General features: G+C 32.3%; 1 protein-coding gene across 2 annotated transcripts in view; it reads right to left on the bottom strand.

Annotated features, from left to right (window-relative positions):
* Positions 1–15,217, bottom strand: part of LOC103571401 (uncharacterized) — a 61,341-nt gene that overhangs the window by 25,648 nt on the left and 20,476 nt on the right. For both annotated transcript variants that reach the window (XM_053740591.1, XM_008549559.3), the window contains 15 exons: positions 14,489–14,598; positions 14,126–14,410; positions 13,854–14,031; positions 13,499–13,777; positions 13,091–13,420; positions 11,231–12,054; positions 10,770–11,113; positions 9,063–9,531; positions 8,770–8,972; positions 6,379–6,650; positions 6,051–6,233; positions 4,002–5,941; positions 2,929–3,140; positions 2,584–2,782; positions 1,462–2,425 (listed from right to left, as the gene is read on the bottom strand). In XM_053740591.1, coding sequence (XP_053596566.1) covers positions 1,462–2,425; positions 2,584–2,782; positions 2,929–3,140; positions 4,002–5,941; positions 6,051–6,233; positions 6,379–6,650; positions 8,770–8,972; positions 9,063–9,531; positions 10,770–11,113; positions 11,231–12,054; positions 13,091–13,420; positions 13,499–13,777; positions 13,854–14,031; positions 14,126–14,410; positions 14,489–14,598 — 6,792 coding nt within the window. The remainder of the gene's footprint in view (positions 1–1,461; positions 2,426–2,583; positions 2,783–2,928; positions 3,141–4,001; positions 5,942–6,050; positions 6,234–6,378; positions 6,651–8,769; positions 8,973–9,062; positions 9,532–10,769; positions 11,114–11,230; positions 12,055–13,090; positions 13,421–13,498; positions 13,778–13,853; positions 14,032–14,125; positions 14,411–14,488; positions 14,599–15,217) is intronic.

Below are 15,217 nucleotides of genomic sequence, written 5' to 3' on the forward strand. Positions count from 1 at the left end.
AAAATTTGCTCATGCAGTCCTAGATAAACTTTTTTTTTTTTTTACTATCAAAATTAGAATCTCTTAAGTTTAGAAATTCTACATGTCGAACTTTTTTAGAATCTTTTAAAAACGAATTTTTTTGCCCGAGTTAAGTCGGTTAAAATTTATACCATTATAAAATAAAGTATATTGATTAATTCTGATACAATTTCAAGTTCATTTATTAATGTACTGCTTAAAAAAAAAAAAATTGATTTCACTTAAAAAATCATAAATGTCAATTAGTTTGTATGAACATTCACGGACTCGATAACTGTAGAAAAAAAAAGCTAATTGATCTAATAATTTTTTTATAAGCTATGGATTTTTGCGGAATAAAATCCTAGTGAAAATTGTTAATCGAATCCTTTTTGTTTAAATTTAATTAATAAAAAAACAAATTTAAATGCGATAGCATCGAAAATTCAGCGGCCATTTTTTTTATTTTGCTTTCTAATGGATACTGGCAGCACTATCGGCATGACAGCAATATCAGAGAGAGCAAAATAGAGCTTCGCTTTCGAGGTGTGCAATTAAATATCACAAATATATAAAAGCAAGATTTTGCATTTAAGTAAATGACTCATTTAGAGAACAGGATTCAGATAATATTTATGTTAATTGAAAGATGTCTTTTGATATATAATTTTTAAATTAACTGTTAAGATAACTGTGAAATTTGAATAAAATATAGCTTTCGGATAGTTATCATTTAATTATCTTTGAGTTAAGTGCGCTACTTGGACAGTAAGAGTTTTCATAACTTCCATTTCGAAATCAATCATAATTTTCATCAAACAGCAGTTTCAGTATTTTTAAGGTCATTAAAAAATTAGTATATTACACACTAAGGGAAGGAAGTAGGACATTCCAGCCCACGTATATAATTCTCTACTCGAGCCGAAGGGGTGGATGGCAAACATACGTATTGGAACATCCTACTGTCCTCCGTGGTGCATATAAAATTGTTTACCAGAACTGTATCTAAAAGTTCAAATTTCTGCCTCTGTTTGTGGAAAAAATCACGCATGCGCTAATTTTTATCATTTCTTTTCTTATAAACGAAAAGATCGACTTTATTCCCTTTAAACAGGACAAAAATTTAAACTTTCGGTGCAGGTACGGTGAAAAATCGTGTAAAGACGTGTGTTTTTAGGACATTCCAACCCGGGTTGGAATGTCTTACTTTCCTCTCTAGGTGTGTAATATACTAAAAATATTCACAAGAAAATTTTTTTACATTCTTGAGATTAATTTTTTTTAATTCTTTCCGTAAATATTTGATTTGTTTATTGAAAAAAAATTTCATGTCTACTATTTTCAGTATAAAAAATAATTAATGAAAAAAATAATAATTCTCACGATCTTAATTTATAAATTTAAATTATTAAATTAGCGTTTGAGGTGCGCACTTTTTTGTGTTAAAAATAAATAACTTACAGATACAGGAAATATTCGTGCAAAGTACAGAGGCCATTGTTTTGCCATATCGACGATATTTTTCTTCATTGTAATTTTATGTTGAGTACTTTGAAGATTATCTAGAGTAATTCCGTAGTTATCAAGTAGTTTAATCATGTTGTGTCGTTCTTCTTTAGTGATTCTGATGCTGGAAGTTGCCAGTACATCATAAGCGATTTGACAAAATACCAGATGAAGTGCCAATGGACTTGAAAGTGTTTCATTGGGTGCAAAGACTTCTTTTTTAACTCTCAGAGTCCATGACACCCGATTATAAGTAAAGTGCGTATTTGAAGTCGGCGGGTGTAATTTAGTATCAACAATTTCTTGCGCTTTTTCAATTTCCGGTTTTTCCGGTGGCGGTAAAACAGGTTTAAGAAATTCCGGCCACTCTTCTATTTCAATTCTCTCTAATTTGTCAGTTTGATGAGTCGAAGCTATACTAGAACGTCTTTCCATATCATGGTCTAATTTTTTGAAGCTTTGTCTCGCAACAACAAATGATTCTCTCGTATTAGGAACGACTCCAAATTCACGTGTCGACGGTATTCCAAAACTATCACGTGATTTCGGTGATAAATCTCTCATCATACCAAAAGAATCTCTTTTAGAATTGTCATATAAATCACGTGCGTATTTAGGATCAAAAATATCTGAATTGATGTCACGACGAGAATCAAAATCAATACTTCGATCTCCTCGTGTCGTACTTGCGATATCAGTACTGTCTTTCCCGTAATAATCTTTTGAGTTTTGCTCTCTGTGATCTTGACCTTCACGTAAATGTTTTTGAGAAGCAAAAATATCTCTGCTTTGGCTGAACATGTTCTGGTTCTTAGAGAAATGATCGTGAGTATCGGAGTCAGGTGAATTGCGGAAGTTATCTCGATTTTTAGGTTCTACAGGCGCCGGTGGAGAACGTGGTTGCGGTACACCAGATTGACTATAAAAAAAATATATAAATAAGTGACACGAGTAACATTTATAAATTATCTTACTTAGTTGTACCGATAATAATTTTTTTGTTGTTTGGATCAGCGATTAAATAAAACCTGTAGGACAAGTTCAGGTAAAAAATAAAAAAATAAAATAAAAACACACCTGTTACTGTAAATACTTCCACCTCGTGGACTTGGTGGCTGCGGAGGTGAGATAGGGGGAGGCGGAGGTACGGGCCGATTTTCCATTCTCTCAATTTGTGTTCTCACAACATGGACCTGCGTCATCATTTCAGTTGTACCTTTAGAGGTCACGCTTTGAGTATCGTCCGCTGTGGAAGCATAATCATCCCATCTTCCGCCTGACATCATCATAACAGATCATTAAATCAAATTTAATTAACGCAAGACAGTTAATAATTTAATGAAGAAATAAATAAAAAAAAAAAGGAAAAAGTTAATTAGTTTGTTAGTTGGTTGATTTATTAAGTGAATGAATAATGATTACCTAACTGTTGCTGGAGCAGGAGCTTTCGATTGTCCTCTAGCCGATTGACCTTTACATCTTCACGAGGCAATGCAGGCTTCTCAGTGGTCTTGGTTGAACGAACACTGTGATTTGCGGTTACTTTCTCTAAACGTTGGCGCATCTCTGAGCTGAGTTTTAACTTGCCTATACTACCTGGTGATGGTCTTTGAGCTCCGACTTCGTAACCGGCTCTGGATATTTTTAAATAATTATTTATGTATTTATTTATCCGTTTTAATTAAGAGGGACCACTAATGTGAAATTTTGAAAAAATCAATTTTTTTTTACGTATTACAATCATCTATAGCTTCAAAAACGACATACTAAAATTTCAAGTGCATGTCTCGAACAGTTTTTTTGAGTTACTTGAAAATACATTTTTAAAAATTGCTGCAGTAAACTCGAAGACAAGTCATCCGATATATTTGATTCGAATTGCAACTTCTTTTATATACATGTTTCTACGTACCATGAACCTCCAGTTTTCCGATCGAATGAAAAATATAATTTTGGTAGGCCAAAAATCATCAAATTTTCGCGTGAAATTTGAAATTTTTTTTAAAAACCCCGCCATTTTTATGATCCTGAAGTTAGCCGAGGTCTAATAATTTTTGGATTTTTTTTAGACAGTTAATTATAAAAAAAAAAAATATTTTTAAAAATTGCACAGGTAGTTTTTTTGATTTTCTATGTGTGCATTTTTTAGTTTTATTTTCTTCTGTAATTGAATTGTTGGAAAAAAATCCGGAAATTTTTAATTGTCGGTTAACTTTAGGATCATACATTTTTTTAAATTTCAATTTTTTTCTTAGCCCGAGGGTCATGGTACAGAAAATATCTTCTAGTTTAATCAACTTTTTGGTTTTTTCGATTTCATGCACTGAAATTTTTTAGTCTAATAATTTTACCATGTATTTCTTGTATATTTTTAAAACATTGAAACATTCCATGCAGTTATTTTCTTTAAAAAAATTTCCAAAAGTCACTTTTTTCTCTGACGGTCACACTAGTAATGCTCCTTAACATTAAATTTATTTACTAAAATAACTTACTTTGATTTTTTCTTCTTTTTTTCCCCTTCTTCTTTATGATTTTCATGTTTCGTAACAATAGACGTCTGAATAGTCGCATGATTTTCAATTTTAGTTTCCGCAATAACATTTTCTATTTCAAATTCTTCCCAATCAACCGAACCCTCGCCATTCATATTCCCATTGGTATTATTGTACTCCTGATACTGGGGAGTTATTTTACGCTGCTGTTGATGCTGCCGCATTTTAAATTCAGTAAAACTATCCTGGTTTTGTTGTTCATTTGAATCACTAGGCGGTGGCCATCTCCATTTTCCAATACGGACAGTTTTGGCGCGTCCATAAGGGTCCAAAAATGGCCTGGACTCCGAGGGATCATGAGCGTCAAGTGGTGGTGGCATTGGAGGTGGTGGTGGCACTCCTTTGTTTATTCCAGGACTACACTCCGTACTGCTTTTACGATTTTTCAATTCACTCAGCACATTTGTAAAGTTACTTTGAATGTTACCTCGACCCGAACTTGTTCTCTTCAACTCTGGTGTTGATGATATTTTTCTTTCAACGCTTATTTTACGGGTTGAATATTCAACGCTTGTTTTTCTATTTAAATCAAGGCCACTTTTTTTAGGTGGACTTTGAGAACGATGAACTTGAGCTTTAACTGTTACTGTTTCTAAACGTTGGCTTATTGGCGTTGGTTGAGAAGAAATGGCACGATTTGTTTGTTCACTATCAGTAAATCCTAATGGCTGTTGTTGGACACCATTTTGTACAAGTAACTGTTGAAATGCTTGATTCTGAGCCAATAGTTGCTGTTGAATTTGAAGATTTTGTGCCATAGCACTTTGTAAAAATGCTCGTTGAAGATTTTGTTGATATGCCACCATATCAGCACTTTGATTTGGTGGTGAATTTGGATATTGAGGTAAATTAAGTCCCTGCATGTTGTAAATTGGAATTGGAAGAAATCCTGATCCCATATTTAAATTTGAATTTTGTCCTGTTGGTAATTGTTGTGATGCACTGGGTGGTGGTGAAAACATCGGCATCATCATTGGAGGTGACATCATTCCTGGTGACAAAGGACTAAAATTAAATGCCGTATTTTGATTTGGGATATCCATATTTCCTCCTCCACGAATTTTGGCTGATAAATCAGCTGATGATAATTCTTGTATGACAAGATCATCAGTAATGGCATCCAAGAAGTCATCAAGTGTTTCAGGATTTTGCGAATTATTGTCATTTTTGTATGTCCCCTTAATGCTTGCGGCCAAACTTCTTGCGTCTGATAGTTCATCTAAATTACCATCCAACACTGGCATGAATAATTCATCCAAAAATTGATCAACATCTGAGGCTTGACTTGGAACCCTGACTCTCCTTACATGTGAAGCCAGAGATGGCGCTTCGCTGGTGTCGGACATAGCTGATGATTTAACGCCATATTCACTTTTTTCAATGTATGCTCGACTAGACTGACTACCAGGTAACGCTCGTTTACTTGGATACTGAGACTTAATAAATCTCGTTTGAGATCTTATGTAACTGCTCTTATCATCTTCAGATCTTCCAGTTTGACTGACTGATTGTATATCAGGATACTCAAAGTCTATTGTCAAGTCTTCTTCTTCAACAATATTTGGCTCAGTAGTTCTTCCAATTCTGCTGTATTTTCTTTCCTGGGATACTTCAGAACGGGTCATGTACTCAGAATTAGATACTGCTGATACTTCACCAATTCTTTCAAGACTGTGATATCTTTCATTTAGTTTTGATGAAGAAAGTCCCAAGTTAGTGAGTTTACTTGGCGGCGAAACAATTTCTGATTGAAGTAAATTGTCTAGACTTCTACTCCGTTGTTTTTCTTTCTCAAAGTAACGATCATTCAAGGCCGATTGTCTAGATAGTCCCATTTCTCCTGAAGACTCTAAAACTGGTTCGTGGGACTGCTTTCTTGACTGTAATTAATAACAAAAAAAGAAATAATAATAATTAATAATATATTTAATTGATTTAAAACATCAGGCTTAATATTAGAATAAATTAAAAATAAAATATTATACTAACAGGCGATTTTACTACAGGTGGCTGAGGTGGAGGTACTGCTGGTCGTCTAGGTGTTTGAAGTTCCGGTTCAACAGGCTTATCCACCACCTTCGACACCGGTTTTCTTTCCAACGGCTGGAAGGTCTTTAGCACAGGCACTGGTATATCCAAGTCTTGTTCCAGTTCACGAATGACTTGTGTGTGCTAAGGAATCAAACAAATTATGACGTATAAATTCTCACGCTCGCATTCTCATTTTCGCTGATAATAAACAATGCTGATCCATTGCTGACTCTCACCAGTAACGGTTAAAACACATATTATATATATTAAATATCCCCCACTTTACCTCTCTCTTTTTAATTGGCGGGAAGTTGTTCTTTCGCTGTTCAAGGAACATATGCTTTGCTGCTGGGAATGCCGGGGCTAATTCCATTTCTGATATTAAATCAAGTACATAATCAAAACCATTTGTCTCGGTGACCATCGTATCTGGACTTCCGAATTGATTCCACAGAGTAATCGTCCAACCGGAATTATCGACTCCATGGTTTTGGATTGCGAGATTTGCTAATTCTTCACAAGTTGTCCAAGAATCAATGGCGCAGGTTGTTGTTTCACCTATTAGTCAAATTTACAATCAATTATTCACAAGTGCGGCTCCACTTATTTTTAACAAGCAATTATTCAATTTTTTACGTATTGCTTTTGGATGAATTACATTAGCAAGCGTAGCAGCGGACTTATTGTAAAATTTGCTTTTATCAATAATAAATACATATTTTTTTGTAGTTATTTTTGAAGCATAAATTTATTGTTAATTTCCATATTATTATCCACACTTTTTAAAATATATCAATTTAAAATCGTGTCCAGATCAAGTTAATAAAATGATGAAATCATAGGAAGATGGACAGTAATTCAAAAATTATAATTCAATTTTGACTATAAATTGGACGTTTCGTCCCTTTATTGGGACTTCTTCAACAACGTGATCATTTGAATTCTATCGTTTGCTAGATGTTTTTGAGACATACGTCATCTTGTTTAATGATATAAAAATTAGCATTTTAAATACTTTAAGTACAATAAATGAATTACTAGTTGAGAATATAAATCAGTAAGGCTGATGAAGAAAAATTATTCAACAGAGTAACTAAAGCAGATAAGTGATTTCCGCGAACGCTGTCGTAGCCTGCAGTTTAAATTCATGACGGGACATGAGACCCGGGCCTTGACGGCGTTCGCTAGGGTAACCTGAGATGCGACATTGGACGATCACATAAATTATATAATATTTTTTTTTGTTAAAAAATTTTGACAATATTTTATCATTTGACTATTATCCAATCGATAATAATATAAAACACAGTCACCGCTTATAATCTTTATACAAAAAACTGTTTTTAATTAATCTGTCAATGATGAGGTAAACGGACTACTTTAGCCGTTGAGTCGATACTAAAAATATGAAAACACATACAAGTAGTCATTGATACTACAGAAATAACTGTGAAACTGACTGAAGAATATATTAATACTCTAATTAAAGAACGAAGATTAAAAACGATATGTTATTCAAATTGTGAGTATAAAAAAAAATTTCCCAATACTAGCAGAGAATGTTTAATAAAATAAAGTTTTAATCAGTATGCTAAAAAATTTATTTAATCTATCATATTTTTCTGATAAATTGCAAAATTTCAAACTTAACTCGTCAGTTACATTATTTTTCAGTTATCTGAATTTTTTTGCAGTAATTTTTTTAATAACACAGTTAAAATTGAATAGAAATTTTATAGAAATAATGATACTCTTGAGGTTAAAGTACAAAAATCAAAAATATTACTATAAGTTTCACTTTGACTAACTTTTAAACCAGTAAATTCATCAAAAAATCATAAGCGGCCTTTTTTTGTAGAGCTTTCAATTTCCTATCAAGATATGTACCTCTCATGTCTGTATATTAACTAGCTTAGGAGAAAAAACAACTAAATGTAAAACGCGCCAAAACTCCATGTTGTTCAAATGTATTACTTATGTGGCACAGTTTAATGTGAATATTAACCCAAGTAGCACAGATTCAACTTTAAGATGTCTTTTAAAAGGATGACAAAATTTTTTTTAGTCTCAGCCACCTTTTTTGGTATAAATACGACATGCAAATGTTGGTTCCGGAGACAGAGAAAATTTGTGTTGTTTTTCCTGTCTCATGTCAATTTAAAAGTTGTTTGAATGACTTATTTTACCACTATTTGTAATTTACTTTTTGTCGTCAGTTATGTTAAGTCTTTTAAATAGACATTTTTTCGGTGACATAAATTTTTGATCGTTTTGTCAACATATCGATGCCTTATCGACAAGTCAAAAAGTAGCCTACAAACTGATATCTTATAGATGTCACAAAGGCAAGTGTGCTACCTGGGAAGGGCTTATATGGATCTGATAATTTTTTTTAGGTTATAAACGAAAAATTTAGGGTGCGTTGCAAAAAAAAATCAAGTTGGTAAATAACGGACACCCTAATTTCTATCGTCTGTTGATACGCGTATATGAATACAAAACAGATTAATATTCCTATAGGAATCTATATGGGAATCCACATAGGAGTCTAGAATGGATTCCCATATGGACTTTTTTAATAGGTAGTAACAAATATTTTTAAACTTGAAAATTTAGTAGAGCTGTTAAGCGGCCTACTTAGCAAATTAATTAAATGAAATAAAATAAAATGAATTACCATCATAAAATCCAACATTGAGAGCCATGTTAACTCGATTTCTATTAGCCCTCCATTCAAGAACACACGGCGGATAACTTCTAGGGACATGATGAGCTGTCAATTGATTATTGTTCATTATTCTTATCACTGTACGTTCACCTTGCAAGAGTTTGCGTTGACAATAAGCCTTGTAACCATTATATGCATGATCCGAGACATATCTTTTGTAATAATAATAAAAAAATAAAAAATTATATTATTATTTGTTTATAATCTTATAATAAAATAAATATTTTAATGACTTAACTTACTTTAAAAAGTATTTGAATAGTGTTGGACTAGGCTGAAATGCTGATAAGCAATTGGCTAAGAGTAACCATCCACGTTCTTTATTAGGATCATTATCATTTTTCCATGTTTGATTTGCTAGCTGACAAAGTATTTCATCACGTAATTTTTCGTTTACGATTCCTTTGTTGACAATATAATCTCCTAAGGCGTGTTCTCGTTTACCACTGAGATTATTTTCATTCATAAATCGTAAAATCAACTTAAATATCATCAACGAGTCTGTGTAATCTTGATCACGTGCTTTTGCCAAGAAAGGTGTTTTTATTGGCTCACGTTTCATACCAAAAATATGACTCTTAAAGTATATGTTTGTGAATTTTGAAAATTGATGTTGATCAATATCTGATGGCAGACTGTAAGTTATAGGAAGTGGAGTAACTGAACCAACTACTTTTAGTAAATTCCTCTCGGTATGTACGGGTTGCCAATCTACAATAATTTTTTATTATTTTATTTTACTTTTTATCCAGAATAGAATGATTTCTTATTTTATCATAAAAATTTAATTGTAAAATTATGAGAACTATCATTTGGGCATAATTTAGATCATTAAATATAAAAGAAAAGTTTTTAAAAAAAATACAGTAGTATATAGTATGGTGCGATATTTCAAAGTTATTAGAAGATAAAGTCACTTTTTTTTTTCGATATTTTATAAAATTTTTAAGGCTCCTTATTTAAAAATTTTTTCTTGCCTTAAAAAATTTTTTATTGTCAATTCATGATGCAAAAAATTTCTTGCGTTAAGAAATTCTTTTTTTCTGGGTCCATAGAACGTTTAAAAAATTTTGAAAAATAACTGAATAATAGAAATTAAAGTTAGTCGCACGAGCTTTGAGATGCGTGTAACAAAAATTTTCTTTTATTTTTTGTTCATCTTTGAATTTGATCAAGGTATTCACTTAAAAAATAAGTGTATGAAATTTAAATACGATCTGTCAAAAATCGTGAACATTATCGTCATGACAAGAAGCGTTATATTGCAAACACATATAAAGTTTCGTGTGGATGGTAAATTTCGACCTGCCAATGAAGTGATATATTGTGGAAAAATTTTGTAAAAGTTGTGCCAAACAGTAAAAAAAAGATCCGTCCAAATCTTCACATATTTTGTGTAAAAAATTACACTCGCACAGAAAAAAAAATTCTCGACTGAAAATAAATATTCTTGATTCAAAAAATTTTATTTTGAAAACCTCAACCTTCTTGGATACAGTAGAGATCTGCTCTGACCAAAACAAATTCTGTTGGCTCAAGAAAATATTGACTTGGTTCCCAAAAACGTTTGTCTTCCGAAATATTTTCTCGACTTAAGATTTTCGACTCAACTTTTTTTTCTGTGCATATATGTTAAACGTAAAAATTTTTTAAAAGTTATTTTGTAATGGTCAAGAATATTTTTAACAAATGTGTGTTGATTTGAGAGTAGCATTTAAAAGGTGTTACGTTAAACTAAAATAACAATTTTGTGTGTTAAAAAAATCAATTGATTAAAGCTGGTCAAACAAGATAATAACAGTGTGTTGAATTAACTCTCAAAAGTGTTAAAAATTCAACACTTGAATTATTAACACTCGCTTTTTTACACTGTGACGAATCTTTTTTTACTGTGCATGCGCATATTTTTATAAGAAAATAAAATATAAAAAGAATAATAAATATTTTACCATCAAGTTTACTGTAAATAAATGCCAGTTCCGCTGGAATTTCAAGATGATTAACACCGGCAACAGCTCTAGAAGTTCTTTCCTGTTCTTCTCGTTGTTGTTTAGCTTTAGCACGCTCTCTACTTGCCCTTTCAATTTCAGCTCGTTTAGCCATTTCTTCTTTTAATATTTTAAAGTTCTCTCGTTCTTTTTTACCGCGATATAACTTTTGTGCCATTATAGCACCTTTTTTCAAAGCACGGAAGTTTTTTCTTTCACGATACCCTCGATAAACAGCTTGAAGAAATACTGTACTGCGGGATATGTTTAAGAATCTTCGCCGTGCAAGAAAACCTCGTGTATATCTAACAAAATAAATATTAATAATATATAATAACAGTTATAAAGTTAACGCGAAATGATAAAAAGGGTAAAAAAAAAAGTTTTTCTTCATTGGAGAATAGATTATTAAATAAACTTACCGTTGAACAGTTATGGCTGCACGCTCGAGAATTAATGCCCGATTATACTCCAAGTTCCTTTCAAGTGATTCACGTAAAAATACGCGGGTCAAACCTAATTGATATTGATCATGAGCGTCTGCTGGAGCAGCTTTGTCTAAGATTATGCGACAAAGTTCCTTATTGGGTGCGCCTCTAGGTAAGCGCGTTGATATCAAGTATCGATATCTATCTACAAACTGACCAAAGAGAAGACGTACCGGGTAACCGGTCTTTCTGATTCGTATCGTCTCCAACATTCCCGTGTAACGAAGTTGTTCAAGAACACAAGGCATGTCGAATTTCATTGGGGATTTATCGTTGTTCGGTTTAATGCAACGTACAAACCACGGATTACATTGAGACATTGACTCCAATAGCTGCTGAAGACTGTCGTGAAAACGAGCTGATACAGTAGGCGTTCTTGGTTTCATTGTGACAAATCTTCCATTTGGTTTATTAACTGTTTTATTTGCCTCGTGCGCAGATCTTACGTGTTGAAACATTTTACTGACCATTTGAATTTTACTACCGATAAGAAGTTCCACTACATCTGATCTCAATGTGTCACGATTTTTATCAAGAAAACCGTCGACGTTGTACCAGACTTGACCGGCGTAATGTTTTATTGCAAATTCAGCTGAATTCATTCGCGGTCGCGAGTATAATTCACTCAGAGCGTGATTGTAGTGACATTTTTCGAGGAATGATAGATCGGTAGCTTTTGGAAAATTACTCTCGTCATCGAGAAGATGGAGAATTCCTACTGGTTTTTTAGCAATCAAATGAATTACCGGCAGATTATCCTGTAGTTAAATTATTTAGTTAATTAAAATAAATGTTATTAATAATTAAATCCAAATCACTAATGCGCGCGTCAAAAACGAGGGTTTTGGAAATCAGTAATTTAATGATACAAATAATTTTTTTAAAAGCTTTTTCGGGTATTGGCAGCTCGTATATTTCACGTTTTAATTTTTCAATTGATTTAAAATTTTTTCGAGATATTTTTCAGGCATATATTTAAAATATCGCGGGGTTTTTTTGTTATTTTTAATTTTCAAATGAAAATATAGAGTCGGTTTTTTTTGCTAAAAAATACTTTGGATTTAAACCTCCACCGCTTTGTATTTCAAAAAAAAAAAAAAAAAAAAAAAAATACAATAAATTCTTGTGTTTCGTCGGACATACAGTTTACGAGTTTTTAAAATTTTTTTACTTCATATGAATTTTGAAAAATTTATGCCAATTACCAGTCACCCAAAATTTATAGTACAATTTGGCCGATATTTAATAATTTTTGAATTCTTTTCAGAACGATAAATTATAAAAAAAAAAAAAATACTTCAAATAATTGCACCTATAGTTTTTTTAATTTTCTACATGTGCATATTTTTATTTTATTTTTTTTGTAATTAATTAGTCGAAAAAAAAAATTTCGATCGTAAAGCATACTCTGATGCTTCGTATCATGAATCGTGCAATAATCATTTACTGTCTGCTAACTTCAGGATCATCCAAATTTACCATATTTAAAAAAAAAAAAAAAAAAATTTTGTAATTAACTTTTAATGGCCACATGGGGCGACTAGTTAAAAATTGGAATTAGAGGTCTTATATCTTTCAAATAAATTGGTCAAAAAACTTTAAAAAAAAGGGAGTTACCCTGTGTGGCCGTTATGTGGCCTGGGTGAAGTGTGGCCGTTAAGGGTTAAAAAAAAATTTCCAATTAACAAATAAAAAAAAAAAAAATAATTTCTGGTAATTCCTTTTTTTTCAAAATCCTCGTGTTTGGAGCGCATACTCTAGAGTAATTTTTTAATGGTTAATTAAATAACTCACGGTATAATTAATAGTCGTCCAATCAATTTTTTCTTTTGCATACTCCTGCTGTTCCAATTTGAATATGTGTTTATTGAAATAAAAATGAAGATTTTCATTAGCGTAATTAATACACAATTGTTCAAAACTATTCTCAGTAAAATTTTCAAAGCCAAATATATCAAGAATCGATATCGCTGATGTCTGTTTCGTTCCTTTATAGACAATGTGATTAACACGAGCGACAAGCCAAGAAAAGAGCGAACTGTAAAGAGCCTTTGCAAAGGCATCTCGCGCGTCTAAGGCTTGGTCAATATTTAAAGCTGTTAACACTCTTTCATTTCTCGCTTCCTAAATACATAAAATTATATTTTTATCCACTAACATAAATTTTAACACTTGCCAAATAAAAAAATGTATAAAACGTACGGTAGTTTTCGTCGTAAGCGCCCGAATTATGCCGTCGACATTTATCTGAAGAAGATGAGCAGCCCAACGTATTTCAGCATCCGAACCAACTTCAACTCCTTCTTGCCCGTGTCTCATTTGCTTTCTATGAAAATACACATTACCAAGATGAAGAACACTAGCTAAAATTCTAAAGATAGTATCTTGTTCTTCAGAAGTAAATCCAAGAACTTGCATTGCTGATAGCAGAGCTTTGAAATCTTGTGTGTCATTTTTTCCGTCAATTTGACAGCTCCCGCCCTGTAATTTTTTTGTTATTTGTTGGAATTAATTATTAACAAGTTACTTATTAATATTTTTTATTATAAGAGTGTACCTGGTTAAGGTAAAAATACTTGTCAGGAGTAAGAAGACCGTATTTGTCTCTTAGTTGTTGATCAAGGCCAGCGAGAAGTTCGTAAAATACATGATAGTTTCTCTCGTCTGATGCCTGTGTTACTATTCTACTCTTTTCTAATAAATATTGCGTTACTCGACCACCAACTATCACTCCGCTATAAATACATGAGGAAATAATTAAATATCGATCGTCACTAATTGTTCTGATTAAAAAAAATTAAGCGACAATTTTAAAAATAAATCACTCACTCTCTGAAATGGACTTCAAGATATTTTCCAAATCGACTACTATTATTATTACGCGGTGTCTTGGCGTTACCGAAACTTTCTAAAAGTGGTGCAGCTTCCAAAATTTGTTCGGTAACAAGATTACTCGGTGCTCGATTTACAGCAGCTAGATATTGCATTACCAATTTTGTTGATTCTGTTTTACCAGATCCCGATTCACCGGAAATTACTACGACTTGATTTGCGGTCGAATTATTCGCGGCTGAAACTTGACTGTAAGCTGATGAACCCATGGCAAAAAGATGTCTATTTGAAATAAATATTTAAATATTTTTATTGCGATGTCAGAATAAATTTTATTTTGTATTTTTAATTCAAACTCACGGTGGTAAAGTACCGAGGATTCTTCCTTCATATAATTTAACTTGGTCCAACCCATAAATGTCAAACATTTTATACGGGTTAACGGCCACGAGAATACTGCCGGTATATGTCTGTAATTAAAAGCAGCAACGTTAAATAACCGAGTATTTAAAAATATGTATCGTTACAGATGACGTAAGGGCGTATCCTAGCAAAAAGTCCTACTATTTTAATTGAAATTCGCTCCATCACTCGTAGCTACAAAGTTTAAAAAAAAATCACTCCATGTATGGAGTAAATAAGATTTTTTTTCAGCGAACTGATTTCGGAGTGACGTGAATTTTATTTCAATGCGCATCCACTCCGATCTGAAGTTTTAATGTTGACCTTTAAATGACACCACGTGTCATTTTGACCCTAGATCATTTTCATTTTTTTTTTTTTTTTTAATAAAACTAATAGATACTTTAGGTTAAAGCTTCTTTGTAAAGATAATAAATTTGTTACAAAATTTATTCAAAGAGAAATTTTTTTACTTTTTGATCGTTTTTTCACGGTTTGGTCAAAATGTCACTGGGTGAAACATACGACATTTCATAGATATGTGGCATTTAAAGGGCTAAAATAAACTCCTCGGAGTGAATTTCATTCCGAGGAGCGAGGGGATGATATGAATAGAAAACTCTTCACTTTACATTCACTCCGAATTTGATCCGCTCTACTCCGAAATTTTTTGCAATGTACCCGTGT

Source organism: Microplitis demolitor, chromosome 7 (genome assembly GCF_026212275.2).
Source record: "Microplitis demolitor isolate Queensland-Clemson2020A chromosome 7, iyMicDemo2.1a, whole genome shotgun sequence".
Classification (NCBI taxonomy): domain Eukaryota; kingdom Metazoa; phylum Arthropoda; class Insecta; order Hymenoptera; family Braconidae; genus Microplitis; species Microplitis demolitor.